At 38.7% G+C, this 24,812-nt stretch overlaps 1 protein-coding gene across 1 annotated transcript; it reads right to left on the bottom strand.

Annotated features, from left to right (window-relative positions):
- Positions 1–1,184: 1,184 nt before the first annotated feature.
- On the bottom strand, positions 1,185–24,137 carry LOC134640960 (beta-galactosidase-1-like protein 2). The gene is made up of 19 exons (XM_063493079.1): positions 23,802–24,137; positions 21,152–21,337; positions 20,950–21,018; positions 20,504–20,599; positions 18,492–18,600; positions 17,836–17,928; positions 17,477–17,558; positions 15,657–15,721; positions 15,348–15,432; positions 12,297–12,440; positions 11,402–11,482; positions 9,732–9,838; positions 8,286–8,432; positions 7,982–8,053; positions 7,554–7,632; positions 7,309–7,396; positions 4,142–4,256; positions 3,329–3,445; positions 1,185–1,681 (listed from the first exon to the last, which is right to left on the bottom strand). Exons 1-19 carry the CDS (start codon positions 23,900–23,902, stop codon positions 1,595–1,597), a joined length of 1,923 nt encoding a protein of 640 aa, XP_063349149.1. The 5' UTR covers positions 23,903–24,137; the 3' UTR covers positions 1,185–1,594.
- Between the last annotated feature and the right edge of the window lie 675 nt (positions 24,138–24,812).

The raw sequence follows: 24,812 nt of genomic DNA, 5'->3' as shown, positions 1-24,812 counted from the left end.
GTAATTATTAATATTTATCATGTCATTTCACTGCTCCAGCCCATTTAAGATCAAAGTAGCTTCTTTGTGGCCCACGATGTAAAATGAATTTGACATCCCTGGTTTAAAAGGCTTCAACGTCAGAGTGATGCTGTTTCAACTTTGCCCTTCATCTGATCCCAGCTGATGATGCATCAAGCAATATGTGATACAGCATTAGTCTGTTATAAAGTAACCTTCCTGCAATGTGCAGCAACATCAGCACTGAAAGTCATTTAAAGAACATAACCCCTCTGAGGGCGTTTAAAAGGCACAATACACTTTACACACACGCATGCACGCACACACACAGACACAAAGTCCTCCCTTTTCATCATCTCCACCGTCATCTTTCAGCCTCATGTGATTCACATTTTATGCATGTGACTCTTAAGGTTGTTTATTTGCCACAGCAATTCTGTCTCAGAGAAAGATGTTAGTTGAATCCAGATAAATAAATCACTGAGAACAACCTCACCTGGCTCTGTGTATTGTGTCCAGTGGATGTCTCTGTACTGTCTGTTGTACTGCATGTAATTTCCCCCTCAGAGTGAAGACGTTTAGGGCTCAAAGTCTGGATAAATGGCCCAAAGTTTTGCTTTCATGCTATTGTTGTTGTAACCAGTGCATTTTTTGTGCTACTATATAAAATGGTTTTTACCAAACTTTATGTCTACATACATCTTGCTTGTGTTTCCATCTGTTCGTAAATCTATTGTTTAGATCAAGTGTTAGACTTAATGCATCAGGTTACCTAGTTCAAAGAAATTTTTCATAGTGCACGTTTGAGGTATATGTTTTCATTTCCCCCCCAAAATTATTAATTTAACACAATTTAGTGGGCTCATACTGAACTTTGAGGACAGAGACTAAGTATCGATCCAATACCAATATCAGCACTACCAATACTATCAATATTTGGATCGATCCACCCACCTCTAATCGATCTAGAATGCATTGCTTTCCTGCAGTATCAGTCTTCAAAGAAAATGACTGATGATGACCAGACACATGACAGGTTTTCATAAAAAGGAAAAGAGATTTTCAGAGACATTTTGTGTGCATGACCTATCCACAGAAGCACACAACATACCATCAGAAGGTATATTTGAAAAGCAAACAGAGTCAATAAATAAATAAATAAAACAATTCAAAGGTTTCCTTGGCCTTGGTTAGTGGCAGAGAGGTCAAACAACTCTTTATTCACACATTGTTTTTATACAGTCTGGATGCAAGCAATAAATTAAGTCTTTCAGAGGAAGAACATTTATTATAATCAAGTTCACTCTCCTTCCGTTTCTTGATCTCCAATTACGTTTCAGGGTTTAAGGTTAAAGCTCTTAAGAAAATAAATTAAAAACATAAAGCTGCAAACACACTCAGTAATGAGAAACTGCTGTGAGGAAGTTGGTTACACAGCTGCATTGCTGATGTCGTGTTCACTGACGTGTCAGTCTTGAGTGTTTTTGAGTTGCAGCAAGGCGTCAGTGCAGCTTACAGCGGTCGTGTCCTCCCACGCTATCCTCCCATCCTCCTCGCTCTTCTTCTCTTAATCCACCCTTCCCTCTTGTTCTCCTCACTGGACATCAATAGTCATGCCATAGTCTGGGCTGCTGGCAAACTGGATCTTACCATCTGTTTCCTGCTCTTCAAACACTATGACCTATGGCAAGTCAAAAAAAACATTGTATACCAGCTTATTTGAGGTCATGAAAGTACAGTAAGTGTGGGTGTTTGAGAACTAATGTCAACATATGCACACTAAGAGAGGAGAAAGTAGGGAGAAACAGCAGAAATAAAGTTGCAGAGTTGAGCAAAACAGATGACTGAAAACTGTAGCGCATGACCGCCAATATGTTTTGTCATATTAGTGGAGCTCATATAAAATAGCATGTGCATATTATATTATATAATAAACAGTGGAGAAAAATCTAAAAAATGTTGTAGAGAAGGGAAAAATTCTGCATAGAACTAAATAAATACACAGATAGTTTTGTACGCACACACTCACTGGCCACTATGTTATGGACAACTTGCTAGTATCAGGTTGGACCCCCTTTGCCTTCAAAACGGTCTGAATTATTCATGGCACAGATTCAACATAGTGATGGAAACACTCCTGATTGGTTTTGGTCCATGCTGACATGATAGGATGATGTGCTGCAGATTTGTCAGCTAAATCTTCATGATGTCAATAAACACATCCCAAAGATGCTCTACTGGACTGAGATCTGGTTACTGTGGAGCCCAATGGAGTACAATGAACTCATTGTCACATTAAAGAAACTAGTCTGAGATTACCTGAGTGTTTTGAGATGGTGTGTTATCCTGCTGGAAGCAGGCACCAAAGGATGGGTGCACTGTGGTAATAATAGGATGGCAATAATACTCAGGTAGGGCTGTGGCATTTAAACAATGCTCACTGTAAAAATATCCCCTACACCATGACACCACCGACACCAGCAAGTTGATACCACCACTGATACAAGATAGTGAGTCTTAAAGTTCTGCCCCTGCCATGAATGCTATGGCAGAAACCAGGACTTGGCAGACCAGAAAACATTTTTCTAATCTTCTTCTATTGTTCAATTTTGTTGCATCTGTACAAACTGTAGCCCTAGTTTCTTGCTCTCAGCTAACAAGAGTGGGAGCCAGTGTGGTCATTTGGTGCTTTAACCTATCAGCTTCAATAAATGATGAACTGTCCTTTCAGAGGTGCTCTTCTGCACACCTCGACTGTTATGAGTGGTTATTCGAGTTTAGCGATTCTCCTCTGATGTCCTGTGATGTCCTGCATCAGTAAAGAAAACCACTGCTCACTGTATAATTGATCTTCTTTTCAGACCATTCGCTGTAAACCCTACAGATGGTTGTGTGGGAAGATCACAGTATCAGCGGTTTCTGAAAAAAATTCCGATCAGCCCGTCTGGCACCAACAACCATGAAGTGACTTAAATCACCTTTTTTCCCTCATTCTGACGCTCAGTTTGAACTGCACCAGGTCGTTCTCACTATGTCTACATGCCTAAATGCACTGAATTACTGCCATGTGATTGGCTGATTAGATGTTCGAATTAACGAGGAGTTGAACACCTAACAAAGTGTCCAGATCTATTGCAATACCTTGTTAAGCATTTTAAAATATGCTATTAAATACCACTGTGAAAAGTCAAAGATTGTGTTTAAGCACTGTGTCACCAAGTCAGGGTTGCAATTCTCTCCAAGTTGACTCTAGCTAAAGTGTGCAAAACAGACTTTAAACAGATTTTCTAAACGGTAAGCACATGTGTTTCTGGAGAAGACACAGTACCTGGTTGTCACCCCTGTGAAGCCAGGGTCCTGGGACATAGAGAGTTTGCTGAGGACCAGTGGACCAGTAACGTCCCAGATTCTTGCCATTGATGAACACAACACCTTTGCTCCAACCCTGTGAACACAACCAGTTACCGTTTACAGTGCGTAACGATATTAAAATATTAAGAAAAAAACATGTTCCCGACTACCAACAGTAGGTGGACTTACTCATGCCTTATTGAACATCCTTTTCTCCTAAAAACCTCTTTAGAAATTGTCCGATCTCACTAGCAGAGCGAAAGAATAATATCACTGTGTAAATTTGCCCACTGAATTATAAACGAGTCAACATTCAATCAAGCCATTTATCTGAGCATGTTTTACAGATGTGTATTAACTATGAAATAAAGACTAATTCATTCAATCAACATTCATGACAGTAATTAGAAAACCAAAAGTCAAAGTCGATTATCACTCCCCAAAAATAAATTCAGTGAAAAGCTGATCTCCTAACAGATGTCTGCTCTAAACTGAATTTCTAGCTTGATGTCAGAATTCGTAACAGATTAGAGGAGAGATCCCCTTAATAGTGTGGTGACGACAGCTTTAGATTGTTTATGTGAGACTTCTGTGTTACTGTGATTTCTGTCATCTAGAAGAATCAAAACATGAAATTCATGCAAAATAAACATCTCAAGAAAAAATACTTTCAAATTTGAATTTGTGTCAAAAAACCAAACACCACTCAAATCTGTGAAGTTAGTGAGGATGTCATTTCTAATGATGTTTTCCCATTTTGTACAATGGTGAAATCAACTGAATCACTCACAGGGAGTTTGATGAAGGTGTCTTGAGGTGAGCCATTCACATAGAGTCTGCTCTGGAAAAACCCTGGGAAGGAGGGCTGATGGCGCATGGACATCCAGTGACCTGCACTCTCGAGTCTGTGAAGAATGAATAAAAAGTACAAATGTGAGTTATGTGATATAAATCTGACTAAAAAAAAAAATCACTTTTAGCAGGCCTGTCACGTCCTTCATACAACATTTATTTTGCTAGCAGTGGAATATGCAGATGTATTTACACACTTCACTTTTTTAACAAGTAAGTGAATTCAAAAGGTTACAGTGATATAAGACCAAAATTCCTTCTCCGGGGAGGAATCTGCAGCTTTCATTGGTACAATGCTTCAGGACTTGACATTTTCAGCACGGTGCTGAGGTAAGAAATTTTACTTTGAAGCTATACAGCGAGAAATACACTATATTTGCAATTAAAACGTTACTAGGAAAAAATAAAGATCTCTAACAGGCTGACAGAGTAACCCTGGTGTTCATTACCAATGAGAAAAACTAAATAAATAAATTGCAGTGTGGGGTACAAATGTGGAGTACAAATATGGCAATATGAGAGGGGATTCTAATAATGCAATCATGAGGGAAAAGCATTTGGTCCATGCAGAGTGCCACCTCCTGCAAAATGGCCTTTTAATGTTTGACTGTAGTGTTGTGCTTCCATGTATAGAAACCACCAGACCCAATGACCATAATGGCATTGATGGCACATTCAAGGTGCCCATCGTGTAGGTAGGTCATAGCATCAAAAAACTGTAAACTGAACTCTGAAAATAACACAGATCAGTTTCCACTGCAGAGCTATGTTCAGTTCTTGCATTTGTGTGGCCTGTCCTTGAAGGTAAAAGCCTCAAAGAACGTTTCCAGAAAAACAGCAAACATACTGCACTATTCAATGCCTGCTCTGTTTCTCCATGCTAGTCCATTTCTACCCTCAGTGCCTCTTTGTCTTTGCAGTAATTTTGATGTTTTGGAGCTCTTGTAAGACCTAGGATGAAAAGGAAGGACACTCAGGACACAGGTATGAACGGGATAAATTATCACCCAGCTCAGTTTATTCTTTAACAGAACATATTTATGCTCATTCAGCAGGTCTGCTAATTTATCCAGATAAAGCTTATGCAACTCTGACACATGTTGCTGCCTATCTTTTGAAAATTAGATAAAGGTGTTACATCATATGAAAGCAAGAGGCTCTATTTGGTATGACCTTTGAGACCGTTTTTAACAAACAAACAAAAAAAGGTATATTGGGTACTACAGTACTGTGCAAAAGCACAGAGTCACCCCTCATTTCCTTATATTTTGATTCCAAGTTTTTCTTTGGAACACTATCAGTCATGGATTGGCCTTCCCAGAGCCCGGACCGCAATACTATCATAGCAGTGTGGGCTCATAGTGACAGAAAACAGAACAATAGAAGAGCTTTGAATGTCCTTCAAGAAGCCTGGAGAACTATTCTTGAAGACTACTTAAAGAATCTATAGAAAAACTTGTCTAAGAGAGTTCAGGCTGTGTCAAAGAATAAAGGTAGTCATACCAAATATTGACTTTTAAGCTTGTTACAACTGTACAAACTTCTAACAAAATATAAAGAAATCAGGGTTGGTGCAAGAATTTTACATAGTACTGTATGTTTTTAATGACATTTTGTTGTGTGTTCAACACTTACCTATGACATGGTTGCCCTTGGGCATGGAATTGGCATTTTATATATTGACTTGCCCTTAGAGCCACTAAGTTCTACTAACTCATCGGACCAACACATATTGGGTTAAAGTATAAAAAAGTACAGTTGGTGTTTAAAGAGAAAGCAGAGTGAGGTGGGAACTCAGACATTTTTGTGACTGACCCTCTTGGTTATGCATTTCTGGCTGTTCTTTTCTCGGTGTGCAAAATATAGGGAGGGAAATATGCAGTGTGCAAATATATTTACTAACATTTCCTAAACACAATTTACTGCAAAGCGTGGCGATATTTAACTCCAAAAAAAAAGAATGTCTTATTCTTTGGTCCTGCACCACTGAATGACACAGGAAATCATTCCTGCCTGTGGCCATCTCCCTGTACAACTCATCCACTTAACACACTGTTTACTGCAACAGCTACACCCTTCTTGCACGTTCTTTTTCAGCTATTTATTAATAAGTGACTTTTATGTATATATATGCCTGTATATATTGTGCTATTCTTAGTTAGTGTATTGTCTGTCTCTGTTAATGTTTGTTTATAATGGAGCACTGTAACGAAAAATAATTTCCCCTAGGGATCAATAAAGTATTCTGATTCTGATTGATTCTGAAATGGAGCCCATTATTGCTGCACTTAGGAGCCACCTCAGAGATGTAAGGGTCCGTGTTAGAAGAGAGAGACACTTCTCCACTCGTGCCAATTTATTTGGAACATCGGACAAAGATGTGATTAAAAACATATCATTTACAAAGCCACCTAAGTTTGCTCAATGAACTCAGAGATGACCTGGAACCTCCAACCTGAAGGAGTCACAAGATACCAGTGACAACCAAACTTCCAGTTTTTGCCAGCGGATTCTTTTCAACATATTGTGAGTGCTATTTCACAGCCTGCAATTGGTTCCAACAGGAAAGTACGGCAAAACGGTGAGAACAGAGGGATGACAATGTTGACTTTGAACCCTACAATTTAGCCATAGAATTTTGAACTTATAATTTCAGAACCATGGAAAGTGCAAGTAGTTTTCACAGTGCTCTGTGTGCCATTAAGTCTGCAAACCTGTTGTTTTTACTAAACAAATCCATCTTTCAAACCCATCCCTTGCGGTTATTGGCAGATTTAACATGTCTTATTGAAATCAAGTGACTGTGTTTAGAAAACAGCACAACTTTTGTAAATCACTTGTAAAACTAACCCCGCCTGTCAGCGTTATTTGGGGATTATGCTCACACGTTATTTTTGCCCCATTTAGTAAATCTGGCCCTTAATGCTTTTAACTGAAGATGTTTTTGATGTTTTTTTTGTTTTGCATTCTGGCATCATCTTCCCACTATCAGGATGGTGATAAGCAGGATTATTACTAAATGGACTGGATAAGAAAAGGCAAGTTTAAAGACAGGGAAACGAAAAGGTTGGTGGGGAAACTGAATAATAACTGACACATACAAACCTGTTTACAAAGGCAGGCTTCATATCCAGACTGTGAATATTGAAGTCTCGGAGGGTGTGCTCGTTTAGCATAATATCGCCAACAAGACCTGAAAGGTGAGTCAAAGCTGCTTCAGTTTCTTTATGGATCTTAAAACAATGTTAATGAGTTTCTCTAAGGGTCTCAAATAAAAGGAAAAGATCTCTAGGCAAGACTCGTCTGACTGGAATGTCTGCAAAGCCATCTGTTTGTTAAACTGCTTGTACCTTTGCGCTGTTCATCCAGGGTTTTTCCATAATTCACTCTTCCACAGTTCTCCACCAGTAAGCCCAGAGTTCTTTTTCCCTTCAGTGGGAAAAAACATAAAACATTAAGGGGCATTAATAGAAGAACAGCAGCATTAGCACACAAAAAAATCCATTCAGTTGTTTTGATTTTAGCAACTCATCAAGGCTGATGTGTGTCTACTGTGTTCTGTAAGGCTCAAGGTGACTTTCTCATTTGTTAGGATAAACAGTTGTTTGAAAATTTGCTGTTGGCTTAATACTGGGACCCGGCTGCCAAAAAAACACCCGGCAGCATCCCCTGAAGCTTTCAGATGCTGCATTCTGTTAAATATTTACAACTTTATTCTTTTCAAACAGCCGACTGGGTCAAATTTTCACAGAGAAGGACAGACAGGCTCAAAAGTTACCTTCCCATCAGGTACAGCAAGTTCTTGCACCGTATAGTCCAAAACACCTACAAAATGTTTATCCACAAAAACCTGGGAAAAAGAAGGAAAATTGAACATAGATGTATTTATCTTTCACTGCATTCAATCTTTCCTGAGAACTGCCCACTAATACCAGACCAAATGGTCGCAGCCTTGAATTGTAATCCACAAGTACATTGATCATGGGTGTGATTTCTAACAAGGAAATTGCAGCTTTCTAGGTCCAAATGTTATCACAAAGACTGTGGAGGGACTGTGTATGTGTCTGTCTTCCTGTCCTTACCAGAGCTCTGTCTCTGACATTGTTCTGCGACTTGAGAGCTCCGCCACTGGTGATGGTGGTCTCATAGAGCGTGTAGCCATATGACTGACCATTGTTATTGTTCACGGGGAGATTCTCCATGTTCACCGGCCTCTCCGACTTGAAAGGCTACAAGATATCCATAAGACAGGTATTTTAACATACAGCATATATACATATATATATAGTTTGTGTGTGAAATTCAGATTTTTAAAAATATGAATGAATAAAATACAACATAACCTCTCTCAATACAGATTTGATAAGTCTTCCACTTGCAATATGACCTGATCCAATGTTAGTGTTTACCATTAACATTGGAGCTTTCCTATCTGCTGTTCTTTTATTCGGCAACAATCTCCTACCCTTGGGAGGCGCATTATCTACCTTTCACGAGACAATAAACACTCCCTGCTATGACACGAGTAACCACATACCTCCAAATGCACAGATACAATATCAAGCTCAGACAACCCACTCAGCAGCTTTGGAGCGGCTGGAGAGAAAACATGCTTTTTAAACAAAGGTGTGCGGCTGGACAGGGGCAAAGTAATTGCCGTCTCACAGGGAAGCAAATTATTGCGATGGGGAGTGAATAATTAATGTTGTAAGCAACTGCCAGACCTGCTACATCTGGTCTGAATATAAATGCCATTGAAGAACAAGGCGTAAATGGCTAAATTAGACTGGTAGACATGAAAATAAGCAGAAATGACAACACCACCTTAGAAGGTTGGTTGGTGTTTAACCTTAATTGTTTTCTTCTTCCTCCTCTTTAGCAAAGGGACATTTGTTTTTTTGTGTGTGTCGCATTCGGGCTTTTATTTCCACAACAATCTCTACAGTCATAAAGCTGCAAACGGCTGATTTCTGCTGGTCCCCGAGCAGGCCGCCGGTGTAGTTAGGAGAAAATGTCTTGCTCCGAGCGCTGTTGTTCATTTTCTCGTTCAGACTTCTCACAATAGTAATTCACCAGTGTGTAGAATCATTTAAAATTAGCCGGGACACGTGCCTTGTGTGATAATGCTTTGTTTTTGGATCATTTAAAAAATAAGAAACAAAAAAATGCTCAACTAAAGATGCATATAAACAAACCCCAAAGAGCACAGATGATTCATTTGACAGTGTTGCTGCAAACTACAGCTAGGGTTCTTTCCATCATTTATCTTTTTATTATTATCATTATTATTATTATTATCATTAGGAGTTAGAAAAGCTAGAAAAGTGGCTACAAAAGTTAACAAAGGTAACAACCAAAGGCTAACAGTAAATTGTCTGTGAGCTTGGTTGAATTTCTTATGTATTCTCTCTGTAAACAATCTTGCAGCTTTGCTACACCGTGCAGATGAGCGTTGCTTCATGAGACGCTGTTATTGTTTATTAATGCGTTCCCCATATTTTGGCACTCGCACTGCGGCTGTAGTTTACCTTGTCAGTGAAGCGCAGACTGTCCCACAGAGAGATGTGCTGCTGGATGACAGCGGGCTGGTATGCTCTCCGCTCATGAACAGGGGGCAGTTCAGGGAGAGGCTGAGCTGTGAAAACAAGGTGGGAAAAATAAGCATAGCCTGCAGTTTGGCTCTCTGTCCTTATCCTCTATTCACCACAAGGAGCTTTATTCTTTAGGGAGCTTTTGTAATTATAAAAGGAGTTTGCCTGCCTGTCAGAATTATCTGGACATGTTCTATACAGACGGGCGACGAATGAAATTCGAGTCTCTCTTAAGAAATTAACAAATATGTGGATCCTCTCACTGTAGTGGTCAAGGGTTCAGCTTCTTCCTTTAGTTTGTCAGCTATTAAGAACAATTTTGAATACTGCTGCAAATAAAATAAGATCTGTTACAGCTGGCATGCGAACGATACACTGAAATAGAGAAAAAGTTGCTGGACATCCTCCTAGATTATTAAAGCACGACCTCTTACAAGACTTTCATTCTCCAGCCTTTAGATGCTGTCCCTGAAAACTGTTTGAGCCTCCTTGGATGAGCCACACAAAGTCCTCAGGAGCATCCAGTTTGCATTCCAGTTTACAGTCTCTTTACAATCATTAGCAGTGGTTGCCCGTGCCCTCTAACAGCTTTTAAAGGTGTTAAAGCACACAGAGACACCAGGAGTCCCTCTGGAAGAAGTTTCACGTGGCCAAATGGTAACAGCTGGAATAGCCAACACCTTTCCTCTAAATATCTCTCTCACTGCCTCAGTGGTGGATCAAATCTAACAGAAGATGACTGAGAACACATACAGACACTAACTACACACTTAAGGCCTGCCTTAAATTCAATAATTTAAGTGATTAAATGCACCGTTCTGTATGTGTGTTCTGTTGTTTATAGCAGCGAAATAATACGAAATGCCCAAAGAACATAAAATCATAGGCTTGTTTTAAGAGCCATGAACCTTGACAGAGTTCGGGCAGTCAAAGGTAAATCTAAAAAAACACTCCAGGAAAAAGACACAGCTCTGACACAACGTACATGATGACAACCAAACAATTAAAAAATATCAAGTTGATCTAATTAAGGAATTAGGTCATGTGTTTGCAGTTGCCGAGAAGAACACAGAGCAGTTTCAGACTCTCATATCCGGGCCATTGCTCATGCTCAGCAGACTACAAAACATACGGATGAATCACGCACAGGCAGCCTTTCAAACTATCTTCAATCACCACGGTGTTGAGCAAATTATTAGCTTGTTGTGCTGGATTCAATCCCAGATTGCCGAAAGCTAGCCATAGCCACAGAACACTTGAGACTCCTGCACCCGATCGCAAAACCCGTGTTTTACAAAGAGGGGAAAACTGCCTAACCAATAAATGTGACAGAAGGCCGAGGATGTAATTTTGAAAATGAGCAGTAATTGAGGGTCATTGACTTGGACACATTTCTGCCACACACGCACAAACGCGCAGACACACACACAAAACCATATCTGTAATCCATGCTTGTAATCATATGCAAAGTGATCCTGCTTTAGCCAACAGAGAACAGGTTCTACAAGGGGAATTTACTAAAGAGGGCCATGAAAGAAAAAGGAGGGAAAGAAGGAGAGCGATAGAAGATCTGTGAGCCCGTCTCGCCAGCAATGCAAAACACTCACTGTGGTAGTGGCTGAATAAATTCCTCAGAAGATGGTACTTGTTGGTGTAATCCCCAGCCTCGGATAATGGAGCATCGTAATCTGAAAGATAATGCGCTATCAGAACATAGGCTCGGGAGGCAGAGAGAGAGGCAGAGATGCCTCTTACTGTGGCAGATGCTTTCACTGTGCGCCCCTATCAAACATCTCGAGGCAGCAGCGGGCCGAGACATATTGCACTTTATCTTGACAGAAAATGGAGGCTTTGTGAGGCAAAAAAGGTAAAAAGGCATTCGGAGAAATAAACACAAGTATGAGGGGCTGCTGAAGGTCAGAGGTGGCCTTGCCTACTGTGGAGCTTGTTTTTTTTTAGAATTCTCCTCCTTTCTGAAGAACAAGGTCATTACAATGTTAAGTACCCTAGAGGAGGATATAAAACCCATTGTACCATCTTTAATTTACATTCCCGTGCATTTATTAGGTAATGAATTCATCTGTGTGCTCTGCATATTTAAGTTTCAGGTCAGACGCTGCTGAGTAGAGATAGCACCATCTACAGACGTCTCAAATATCCTTATCATATTTTTTTATCTACCAAAACAACTCCCATTTGTTTCAATGTAACAAGCCGACAGAATGAGACTATGTTTCAAATGAGTTATTATCTACATGACGCATGCAAATTTTAGCCTATTGTTGTGCAAAATCCGTGGGCTTTGATAAGTGTCACTAATTATGAATATGTGCCTGTGTTGAATCCTTGCGGCAGGGGCAAGTTAAAGCCTGACCAGTCAGCCATGTATAACTTCATTTTCCTTCCAGCTCTAGCACAGAGGTTTGTTTATTCAAATGTCAGGAAATACTGGCCAGTGTGCTTTAGAAGCTCATGAAAGACAAACTGATTCGTTCCACATACCGTAGCTTGTTACCATGGGTTTAGGTGCCGGTAGTCCAACAGCAAAGGCCCCACTCATGAAGCCAAAATTTGTCCCCCCGTGGAACATGTAAAGGTTGATGGACATATCCAGCTTAAGGATTTCGGTCACCACAGGTATCATTTCTGTCGAGAAAACCAAAATAAGGGTTTCATTTAGCTGAAATTTTCCCATATGACCAATGAGTGAATCAGGGAATAACAAACAGGACTTTAAGTCACAAAAGGGGGAAAACAAATCCACACAGACTCGAATTTAATGAGCTAGAGCGGCTGTTTTAATACCCCTATTGCCCTCAGTGTCACTTTAACTGAAACATAAACCACAAATCCTATTACAGGAAACTATAATTTATTACGGGGCAATGCTCACACCCAAAAAATGGCCTATTTTCTTGCACAAATAAGCTTAATATATTTTGTAATGAACGTAGCTAAGAAGGTAATTAAGAATTTAAATTGAATTTTAGTAGTGTAACTGGACTGAGTTTAATGATTCTAATCAAGAGGCGTTAGCCTTTTTGAATAACAATCGGGCTAGGCGAGCAGTAGAGCTGGACTCGGCTGGTTTCATGGTGGCAGAACTCACTGTGACCAACTGCTGCGTGTGCTGCAGTCTGCAGAGCACTGAACTGTCAAGGACATGAATCCCCCTCTGAATATTTCAGTGTTCATTTCATTGCTGTGACAGTTTCTGCGTGGTGAGGGTTTTTCTTTCTCCCCATTTTCCTTTTCAGAGCATTTTTTTTTGTTAAGATGCGGATGGCTGCTAGGAATGACAAGAGTAAAAAGGAGGCTTGAGGCACTGCACTCTTTTCAAGAAATAAGATGTTTCCAAGAGCGCTCAGGATGGTGATGCCAGAGTGTCTGACTGCCATTAATCTCAACAATTGTGAAATAGGTGCTATCATTTACGTCATGACTGTGCATTAGACTATAAATAACACACACAACAGCAGCATATGGAGCATGTTATACAGCTGATATGTGGGGTACAATGTAGAGTTAAAGAGAGAATTCTTAGATTAAAAGACATGAAAATTTGCTGTTTTATACAACCCTTTTAAATATATATATATAGGATACAGGATTTTTTACAACTAATATCAATACAGATATTTGGTGATTGAAAAAAATCTGATATATGAACCAACATCTTTTTCTTTTACGTATGTGAAATAAAAACATTGTTATTTATGAGTACTTACCAAGGAAATGTGGCAATGCAGTTTAAAAATAAACGTGTTTGGGTTTTTTTTTTTAGCCATGCCAAATGTGTTGCTAACAGGGAAGTTGCAGAGTGCATTTTGGTAGAGAAACATCTGCAATATCTAAACTGATAACATGACTGAAGGGTGTTTCTACCATGTCTTCTTCACTTTTTAATTTTCACATATCAGTCATTATAAAGGCTGATATCAGTGTATCAGCAAATAGCTAATATATCAGTCAGGCCTGGGTAAAATATAAATAGTAATACAATGTAATGATTTTTCAACACAGTACAAAGATAAGATATGAAATGATGAAAATAAGAAACTGCATTGCTTTATGAAACTGTACTGCACAAACTTGTTTATCCCAAAATACATAGGAAAACTCCATTAGTATTTACTTTTTCTGCCACTATATACTTTTGCTCCATTGCATTACTGATGAAATATAACACTTGACTTCACCTTTGTTACTATTTACCGTTAATGGTATTTCAAACTGAATATTCTTTGAAGTCATGGGATAGACTAGCAACCTCCCCAAGGTGTGCCCAACCTCTCGCCCATGGAGCTCACCTTTAAAACTGCATTTGTTCCCTGCAGAATATCCCACTAACCAAGTCAGTGATCTATAATTGAGTCCTGTCACTTTCATATCACCAAAATAAATTAATCTGAATGATTCTACTATTTCCAATTTAATCTATTTCTATTTTTTTAATTCAAGTGCAACAATAAACCATTGTCATATGTACACGTTACATTTAAATTAAATAAGTGAATTGCTATTTCTATACTTTTCCTGTGTTTGCTATAATTTCACATAAAAATGTTCGAAACTGCAAATATAAAAAAGACTCCACAGGAATTTTGTCATTTTTGGCAAGGTCTCATTGAAAAGAGATTTTAATCGCAAAGATAAAGATAAAATCAAAATTAAAGAAATAAGTAAATGTCCTTTGCTCTTGAGCAGGCAGATATTGCATCAAACATGCATCACGTTATTTCTTGTACAAAATACAAACCAGTATAGCAACACTATGGGAAACCCATGATGATGTCTTCCCACCAACAGAAATGTAGTGCACAACAGTTGATATGTATCAGTGTTTTTGTATCTGTTTATCTTTTGCGTCTATGTGAGGCTGCAGGAAATACGGATGGGAACTCCTCCACCTCAGTTCAATAAAAATCAGTGAAGCATATCTTTGAACAATTCTGCAATTAAGAGCATGGTACACAGCCTCTGGTCTGTGATACTTGGCTTACAATCAACCAAGCATTAAAGCTATATAAATCTCTAACAAAGCCATCAAACAAGTAAGAAATGACCATATGCTAAGCTGTATACCCCAGCTGCACTGTGTGGGCTCAGCGCCTTCTTTGAAGAAACATGGCGTTAGACACTGTCTTACACTCAGCCTGAAGAAAGGCTCACACAGCTCCCATGGCAGCGAGTTTGTCCTTACACAGTCTTTCCTCTGGCATAGACACTGTTTTATACTCAGCTAAAAGGTTTGTCTTAAACCTCTCTTACCCTACGGCACTGTGACTCTGTCTTACTCTCAAGACAGCCTGTTTTACTTTCTGTGATTTTGTAGTAGCTTGCAGCACCAAACCTGTCTTGCTCTTGCCTGAAATTATCCACTACTATCGACCGTCTGTACAAAAAAAAAAAGTTTCACCCACAACAAAGAATCCATCTGCAGTAATCCTAACTTACCCTCATTCGAACCCCGTCTTACCCTCATCATGGATCCTGAATCTCTCTTTAAAGAAAACATGTTTTTCACATTTGTAAAAATAAAGCACGTCTTACCTTCAGCAGTGTAAACATGATGGAGCCCGCCCCAGAGATCAAACCAGCCAGACCAGTACTCCATCACCATTTTAGGTTTCTGAGGCTAGTAAAGAAAACATGTTTTAGTGTAACTACTCAACAAGTAAAGCAACTGATAGTTTGAACCTTTCAAATCCCTTTAATAGAAAACAGTTTCAGTTTGTTTTACCAGGATTGTCTAATTCTTGCAGAGAGCCATGCTAAGTGTGGCGATGAGTCTGATTATATCAGAAAACTCCAAAATCTATCAACATGAACTTAACTAATTTTGTGGCAAGAAAGACTTACTTGTATTTGTTCCAGATACTTGATTTCATCTGGGTCCAGTTTTTGAAAATTGATGGTTTCCAGAGCTGCAAACAAAAAAAAAAGACACATATTACGTTAAATAAGGCACAACATTAAACCACTCTTCAGAGAGGTATTAGTCATTCAACCATGGATTTGTAGTATCTGAATGAAACTAAATTATCCTTTAGTTGGTAAAGACAGGAAAGGCAGGAAATTGTTCTGATAAAAGACTCATGAACATACAATACTGCGCAAAAGTCTTGAGCTTAGCACTTAGCACTAATTGGAATCACTCAAGCATAAAAAAGGCACCTAACTCAAGGGAGATGTGTATACATGTAACAGAATACTTAGCAAAGAGAACATTTTAAATTGTATCTTTAGGCATTTTGTTACCAGCAGCCTGTTGTAGAAACACATCATTTGTTCCAATTTATTTAGCTGAATCTATGAATACTGCCAAAGATAACAGTCTGAAAGGCATAAAACAGTATTTCTGCTCTAACAATGTGATTCCCAAAGAACAAACAGCCAAGAATTTGTCATATCTCAGCAAACAATTTTGAGGAAACTGGACAAGTGAATTATCTACAGCTGTAGATAATCTTAAATCGAGTATAGCTCCAGCGGAAGAGCACATCATCCACTAATTAGAAGGTTAGTGGTTCGATCCCTGGCTACTCCAGTTTGCATGCCAAAGTATTCTTGGATAGAAAGTTAGACAGAAAGCACCTGGGTGTAACGGGGGAGATAAGCGTTTGTATGAATAGGTAAAAGAGGCACGTTGTATAAAGTTCCCTGAGTGCTCGAGTAGAGTAGAAAACTGCTATAGAAGAACCTGTCCATTTAGCAGATTAACAGTATCTTTTTGAAAGTCATCTCATTTCAAAGCTCATAACCTGCGAGATGCAGCTGACCTTTCAGGGGATCAATCTACTGTTCACCAAAACCTGATCAGAAATGGTCTCAGTGAAAGGGTGACTGTCAAGAAACCATTTGCAAGGAAGAGAAACAGGTAGAAAAGGCTGAGCTCTGCCATATTACACGACAACAATTACCCTATCAGTCATGGACAAACCTCCCAAAAGCCGCAAGTTCAACATTATTGAAGCAGTGTGAGATCATCTTGACAGAGAACAGAACAAAAGGCAGCCAACATTCAAAGAAGAGCTTTGAATGTCCTTCAAGAAATCTGGAGAATTATTCCTGAAGACTACTTCAAAAAAGCTTGTCTACGGGAGTCTATGAGTGCCTGTGTTGAAAAAAGAAGGTGGCCACAAACTCAAACTCTGTGTTAGCCTTTATTTAGTATTTCCACTAATGCTTGCACATAGCTTAATAAACCGTTTTTCCCATTTTCCTAACAAAATAGAAAGAAATGAGAGGTAGCTTGAGATTTTTGCACAGTACTTTTTGAAAAATTATTAGAGATACATTTAAATATTTTAAGTGATTCTCAGAAGAAGGTTCAATATAACATACCCTGGTGGATGCTGCTTTCTAATTATATGAATACTACACATCGGAATATATCAGTAATACCAAGTATCAATCAAAATGCTTTAGCACTGCAGTAAAAACCAACAGTACATAATGGTTACTAATTAATGTGAATTCAAAAACAGCTTTCTGGTATAACACTGAGATTTGGTTCTGCATTGTAGTTGTGCAACACTGGCCTGCACTTATTTCAGACGTTTTTGCCATTGTGCATAAAAATGAGACATGCCAGCCAACATACTGTAGAATGTGTGTGTGATTGATTGGCCATTTGTGCATACAGCAGCTTGTTTGTCTGCCAGCCAATCTGACAATACCTCCTTTCACTCCTCCAAGCTTCAGCCCGTCCTTGTTGTCTGAGGTCAGCAGCAGCTCTGTGATACCCCTTGACAATAGCGCCTGTAAAGATCGGAGGGTGGGGGTATTATAGAGGAAACTAAACAAAATCGAAATTATATTTTTGAATACATATATGTATATATATGTATATATATGTGTATATGTACATATACATATGTATATGTATGTATTTATACATATGTATATGTATGTGTATATATATATATATATATATATTCGTAAGACAGAAAAAGGGAAAGCAAATGAGTTAAGGGGAGAGCAAAGTAAATAAGTGCAAACCTATTTATTGATAGTTCTTTATTAACTACCTCCTTACCTCCTTGATGAAGGGCATGTAATTTTCATCTGTAGCATAGGAGCCATATTCATTCTCCACTTGAACTGCTATAATCGGGCCACCCTTGGAGTACTGTGCAGCAATTAGCCATATATTAGGACATACAGTATGACTTGACACAAGTTCTTTCTCGTTCCTATCCTCAGCATAGGTAAAATGGAAAAAAAATATTGAGATATGAAAGCTTTAGTGTTCAGTGATGCGTGGAGCTGATAAAAAATAAGGCTGTGAACACAAGATAAGCAACTCAAGTGTGTCTGGTAACCACTGTAAGCATTGCTAAAACTGTTTACCACGTTCTTAATGGCAGCCGGGCCCTGCACGGCATTTCAGGACGTTGTAATGAAAATATTGATGTAGCGATTGAGGTTATAAAAGTGTCATCATCTTACAATTGTTGTATCACATTGGAGTCATGATTGCTTTTTAAACTGCGTGCTTACTGAATTTAAAAGAAAATCTATTAAATTTGTATGTGACATCTGTTTGTTATTTCTCTTACACCATAGTACTTTGGTGTAAGTCATTTTTCTCACCCCCCCCCCCCCCTCCCCTCGCAACTGGCACATTAATAAGCATGTTTCACTTACAAAGGTCAGGACCTCTACATTTTCAGTAAACTCATAGAAAACTACCTGATGTGGGACGACTTTCTTTATGACCTCATCAAAAAAGGAGTTGGCTGCATCAGTGAATCCAGAGTAGGTTGTTCTCAGTTTCATCTGGGGATCCCTTAGCAGCCAGCTGAAAAGAAATCACAGCACAAAGCATTGTGATGCAATTTCACTTTAAGATTTTAAAGACAGCTGCACCAAGCTGACCTAAGAATGGCTACTGTCAAGCAGAGGAAGTCATGCTTTAGTGCATTTCTCTTTCCCTCTCGCTCAGATTTGACAATTATCAAATAATTACCTCAACCTCACATTCCCAAAAGGAAAATACTGCTCTAAAAATACTACCTTATTCCTGCCAGCAATTATCTGATTATCTGTCTGAATCTATCGTGATTACAGAAGTAAATCAATTCATCTTTCAGGGAGATGTGCCTGTCAGATTTAATTATGGCTGTCTCCAATATATCTCTAAAAGTCTGCTGGTAGTCCTCAGTGACTTTCATTCGAGTAACAGCAGTGGCAAACTTACATGACGTACTGCATATTGCTGTTTAGTCTTAATAAGCCTGACTCTATGTGAGGCCCTGTTGTATTGCAGGTGCAAAACTGTAAGGTGGGTCTTACAAACAAACAAAACAAAATAAAAAATAAACAAAAAAAATTCTTTCCAGAAGAAATCAAGCAATTTCTGTCAACCTTGCACACTTAAAAAAAACTCACATGACTTAATGATGAAGCAGTTCTTATATTTACTAAACAAATTTTGCCCTCTGCAAAGAGACCACTTGATAATAGAAGTTATAAAGTACTGTGCAAGAGTTTGTTTTCTTTATATTTTGTTGGGGAAATGAAAAATGGCTGCAGCATTTAATTTAAACATCTACAAACATAAAAGGAAAGTCTTCTGGAGTAGTTCTTCATGCTTCTTGAAGGACATCCAAAAGGCTTATTTAGATGTTCTAGATGTTGTTCTGTTCTCTGTTAAGATATTGAGGTCTGGGCTACAGGGAAGGCCAATCCATGACTGACAACGACTATGTGTTTGTTCATCAAGTTATGCTTTTACTGGATCAACAGTGTGTTTGAGATCATTTTCATGCTAACAAATGAAGCTGTAGGCAACCAGATACTGTCCAGATGGTGTTACACAGTGGATGAAAATCTGACAGTACTTTTCTCCGTGCATGATTTCATTCATTTGTCTCAAGATCTCCAACACTACTACTGGAAGAATGCAGCTTTACACCATGACAGAGCCCCCACTGTGTTTTGCAGATGACTGCTGACACTCACTGTGGTACCTCTCTCCCAACCTCCTTCATACATATTGATAACATTTTAACCAAAAATATCATACTTGCATTCATCACTCCATCAGACCTGTTTGCCGACTGATTTTCAGTCCAGTTCTTGAGTAATTTGGCTAGCCTCGGTTTTTTCTCTACATTTCCCTTCCTTACGAATGGCTTCCTGTCAGTAACTGTTCCACTGAGAACATTTCTAATGAGGCTAATAGTTCTTTGAAATCACATGTAAAACAACTCACAATGAAATACTATTCCATGCCTGTGAAAGTGCCTAAAAATACAATTTTAAATTGGTTCTTTGGTAAATTCTTTGTTATGTGTAAACACAACACTAGTCCATCAATTGAGCTATGGGCATTTTTACGCTTGAATCATTGAATTGAATCATTTGAACAAGCAACAAACCAAAACAAAAAAAAACATTCCTCTGAAAATGGTCAGGTACAAGAACTGCAGTGAACATTAGTGAATGTCAATCTAAAAAAAGCTCTTCAAAAAGCCTGAAGAACTATTGTTTAAGATCATTTTAAATATTACGAGGAAGTCTGCTTCCTTGGAAGCAAAATATAAAGAAATGATTTTGCACAGTACTGTAATCAAGTTAAACTGCTTAGCAATCTACTAGCTGTTTTACACAACAGATTCCAGAGTAACTAATGCTTTAAGGCACTTACAAATTATGTATAAATATACAGTAACACTTGATTACATATCTAAAATCTTTACCTGGGTAGTCCCCCTAAGTCCCACTCAGCACAGATGTAAGGCCCTGGTCGCAGAATCACCCAGAGGCCCAAGCTGGCTGCAAGACGTAGGTAGGCTCTAGGGAACAGATGTAAAATAAGCTGTCAGTGGGAGCCATTTATTATGAATAAAAGTCAATAAAGTATTTAAATGAATAATATATTTTCTCACTGTAAAATATTTTTCTTAACCTTCATCGTGTACTTTGAAAACAAAAAACAGATTTAACAGGTCAATGACATTATAATTAATAACTCAATCAATCACTGACAGACAAAGTTCACTAATTGATTTAAAACATTTCTTATAACCTCAGCTATATCAAATCACTCAAGGCTGGCAAACTCAAGTCTTTAGCAATATAACAGTGCCATCTGCAGGCGATCTTCTGAATTCTCTGAAAGCCTTCCCTTGCCTTCAGTCCTTACTCTAAATCTAGCTGATCCTCAAACTTGAAGACCCCCCGCTCCGGCTCGTGCAGGTTCCAAGGAACATATCTGAAAAGAGAAATTAAACTTTTTTAAATGCATACGTGTGCATTATGTTTTTCAACCGCAAACTCCTTACAGAAGTATGGGCAATGAATTTTTCGCCTATGTGTTCAGACAGTCTTGAGATGTAGTAGCTTACGTAGTCAGAGTATTAAGGCCACAGGCCTTCATCTTCAGCAGCCGGTCCTCCCAGTAAGCTCTTGGGACACGGAAGTAATGAATGGAGCCTCCCAAGATGAGGAAAGGTTTTCTCTCCAGAGTGAACTGAGAAGAGTTGGCTCTCAGGCCCTCCACACGGTTCATTCTTCTTGTTTCAGGGTGGTTCCTAAGAGGCAAAACTTTGAAACTGTGAAAGAACTCGCTGAACAAGAAAAGGAAAACTGCTAGTATTTAAAACCTGTTGCAAGTGTGCGGAAATCTCCTTTACTGAGGCACAGAGGTAATAGGTAGCTTGTATATCTTATCGTTATGAGCATAAAAGGAAAGCCACACCTTTAGGGGTCAATGGTTAGTGTAAGCACTATATTGAGATACTGAGATTGTGTCTTTTGTCAGCTTGCAATAAAATGCTTATGGCTGATTATCTTGAGTTTGATTTTGAGTTCTGATCACTACCAGATTCACGAACCAGATCTCTCATGTTTTACTGCGTCACCCTTATTTTTACACTATTTAAAACCTATATTAATTAAAAAATAGTACAATGGCAACATTGTACTATGTTTGGGTGGGGGGGGGGGGGTTGCATCAGTGTTACATCATCATAATTTCTTTTAGTAATTTAGTAAATGTCTGCAAACATTTAGTTTTTGCTTTAGTTTTGAAGGTCTTGGTTACTATATAACTTCAGCTGCTTCAGAGCTAATTTGTTATACTTTTAAATTCATTATATTTTTAATGTGTTTACTGGATGGTGGGTATTTCACTGCAGAATCATGCTGCTGTAATACGGCCAAAATGTCATATACAAAATTCTACAAAATTCCTCCATCTGAACAAAAGCAAAACAGAAATGATTTTACTTGGGCAACCCAAACGCGTTAGACGGGTAAGACAGCGCCACTGGTCTCTTAGCCTCTTCCTGTCATCTGGTTGCAATGAACCTTGGTGTGATTCTTGACTGTGCATTAACATTTGATAAACTGATTGGCTGTTTTGTCAAGACATGCTTCGTTCAATCAGGTGAAGGCCTACCTCGCGCCACCTGACTTTGATTGTGTAATTTACCAGTTTATTACCTCTTGTCTCGATTATTGTAACTCTTTATATGTTGGCTCTAATCTTATTTCGTCATCTTCAAGTTGTTCAAAATGCAATCAAAATGTAATGTGATGACATTACACCTGTACTGGTGTCCTTTACACTGGCGTGCAGTCGCTTTCAGGATCCAGTTTAAATTTTTTTACTTGTTTTTAAGAGTCTCAGTGGTTTGATGCCTTTACTTAATATAACTTTTAAAACCCTACCAGAGCACTGATGTCTAGAACCATCTGCTCTAGGACATTTCTAGATCCAGGCTTAAAAGCAGAAGCTATAGAAATGAACTTTGACTTGACTTGACAAAATGTGGCATTGTCCTCATGGAGGCTTTCCCAAACAAATATGTTGATTTGAATGGCAGATTATCACTTTGCATGGTTACCGGTGCCATTGCAAGTGTGCAGGTTACCTATGGTTTGTGTAACATTGTGAAAGCTGGTTTTTAAACCGGTTTCAAACAAGTTGGACAGTGCCTCTTCTTTTTTTTATTGCAGAGGAAAGCATCTATGTTATCTAAAAAGAATTCAAACTTACAGTCAGCACATCTTTTCACCTCAGTCCATCTGAATTGAGCTCTGGCCCAGAGGACATCTCATGTTTTTTTGTTCATGTTTATCTTCCATTTGCACATGCAATGATAAACAGTGTTTCTCTGTTCCTAAGTTAAGTTTTTTTTTATGCAGTGTTGCCTGAATGCCCAGAGATCACTTCCATTCAGCACTGGTTATCTGCATTTCCTCTTACATGTAGCTATTTCTCCTTATTCTGTTTAATCTTTTAGTGATGCTCAGATGATGAAATCCCCGCATGCTCGTATTGGAAATCTAGACAGACAAATGCTATTCTTCAGCTATTAAACTATTTTCTCTCATAGCCTTTCAGAGAGTGGTGAACTTAGCCTCTCTGTGATGTTCTTATCTTCACTTTTCATACCTACTATTTCTACTGGCCTGTTGCAAGGTTATCTAAGCAGCAGTTACATGCCTAATTTACATTTTATATAGCATCCCAACCTTACTGAAAAAAGGCTGTTTATATTTCAGCTGAATAACATCACACAAGTTTTACCTTATCCGATTGGCAGAAGAGGTCTTCTTCTGCTGAAAAACCAAGATCAGTTTTTTCACACAGGCTACAGTCTAAGAATAATAATTTTAATGTAGATCTCCAGCGTTTTAGGTTTTTTTTTTAATTCTCCAGGACTAGGCTCGAGTATAAAATGTGTGTGGGAACAGTGGGCCAGTGAAAGACAAGTAGCTATTACGTAGACACGTAGAGTCTAGCAGGTGAGCCAGATACGCGTTCACTGGTGCCCTGGTCAGTCCCTGTGTAGCTGAGCTGAATCTGCAGCTCGCAATACGGACCAGTACCTCCAAGCACGAGGATGGATTCGTGGAGCTTAACAATCACAAACTGTAAACATTTCACGTATCAGTGGGCGTGGCGATCTTCGAGAAGTCTTCATGCACATAACTCTTAGTAAAAGTTAGTGGCCGGTAAAAACAGCGCTGTATCAGTGTTTGCCTTACCTTGTAAAGCGATACATAATTATTCCCGCGGCAACGACGCAAAGTAGAAGAAAATATCGTTGCTTCAAGGATAGACGAAGACCAAACACTGAGCTTTCCATTGGTATCAACAATACATTAATGACAGCACGCTGAACTTTATTGTGTTAACGCCTTTTAAAAGCCATAGTTCCACAGTTTAGTCTTCCGAGTCTTCTCCTTCCAGCATGGAGCCTGACAGACTAGTCTATCAACTAAGGATATTGCTAGCTTAACGCAGTTTCGTGAAACCTGTGAAGAATTGAATGATACCGCCAGCATTCGTACTTCCGGAATTAATTATTAAAAAATAATGAATTCGCTATGGGGAATTCAAGTATTTTTCTGATCGTGCTACAAAATAAAGCTTCTTATTCCCATGAGAAGCGAGCGTCCGAGTCCGAAAAGTCCAATGAAACGCGACTACTACGGTACATACCTAGGGACCGCCAAAAAGTTCACCTGCTCATTGAAAACGGAGAGCACTCTAAATTCTTTTAAATAATTTATTGAATGACAGATATGTTTTTTAAATGGGATCTACAGACAGATCCTTGTCTTTTTAGTGGCTGACTTTGTCTTGCGTGTTATTTAAATGAATAAATGAAAACAATCAATCCAGAATGCTGTTTAATGAGGTGTAATAAATATGTGATAAAACAGGCAAATAAGGGGTAAAGGGAATGTTCCCAAATTTTAACATTTTTTTCTTTATTACTTTGTTTGGTGAAGATACATTTGAAGCTATAGAAATTACAACAGCGGCTAACTTTATTGATGTACACCATGTACGAGATCATTTTCTGAATAAACACAATGCTATGAAATTACTTTACATTAAAATAACAAAACAAAAAATAATTTTGCTTTTTAGGATATACATACCTGCAGTAAGCACAGCTGTTAGCGTTACAGTTTTTCAGGTGCCGCTTTCAGGGCTGCTAAAGATCCAAGAGTCTTTCCAGCTGGTGTCTTGTAATGGCCTGGGTACTC

The sequence above is a fragment of the Pelmatolapia mariae genome, linkage group LG14, assembly GCF_036321145.2.
Source record: "Pelmatolapia mariae isolate MD_Pm_ZW linkage group LG14, Pm_UMD_F_2, whole genome shotgun sequence".
Taxonomy (NCBI): Eukaryota; Metazoa; Chordata; class Actinopteri; order Cichliformes; family Cichlidae; genus Pelmatolapia; species Pelmatolapia mariae.
Note: the sequence above shows the minus strand (reverse complement) of the source record. Positions and strands in the feature narration are given on the sequence as shown.

What these genes read in the sequence shown, in the direction of transcription:
- LOC134640960 (XM_063493079.1), bottom strand. Translation starts at nt 23,902, where the DNA reads ATGGAAAGCTCAGTGTTTGGTCTTCGTCTATCCTTGAAGCAACGATAT. An exon ending in GCTTGGAGGAGTGAAAGGAG is followed by an intron (nt 15,722 to 17,476) that starts GTATTGTCAGAT and finishes TTTTGTTTGCAG; the next exon opens with CTCTGGAAACCATCAATTTT. An exon ending in TTGCTGTACCTGATGGGAAG is followed by an intron (nt 7,633 to 7,981) that starts GTAACTTTTGAG and finishes TTCCCACTGAAG; the next exon opens with GGAAAAAGAACTCTGGGCTT.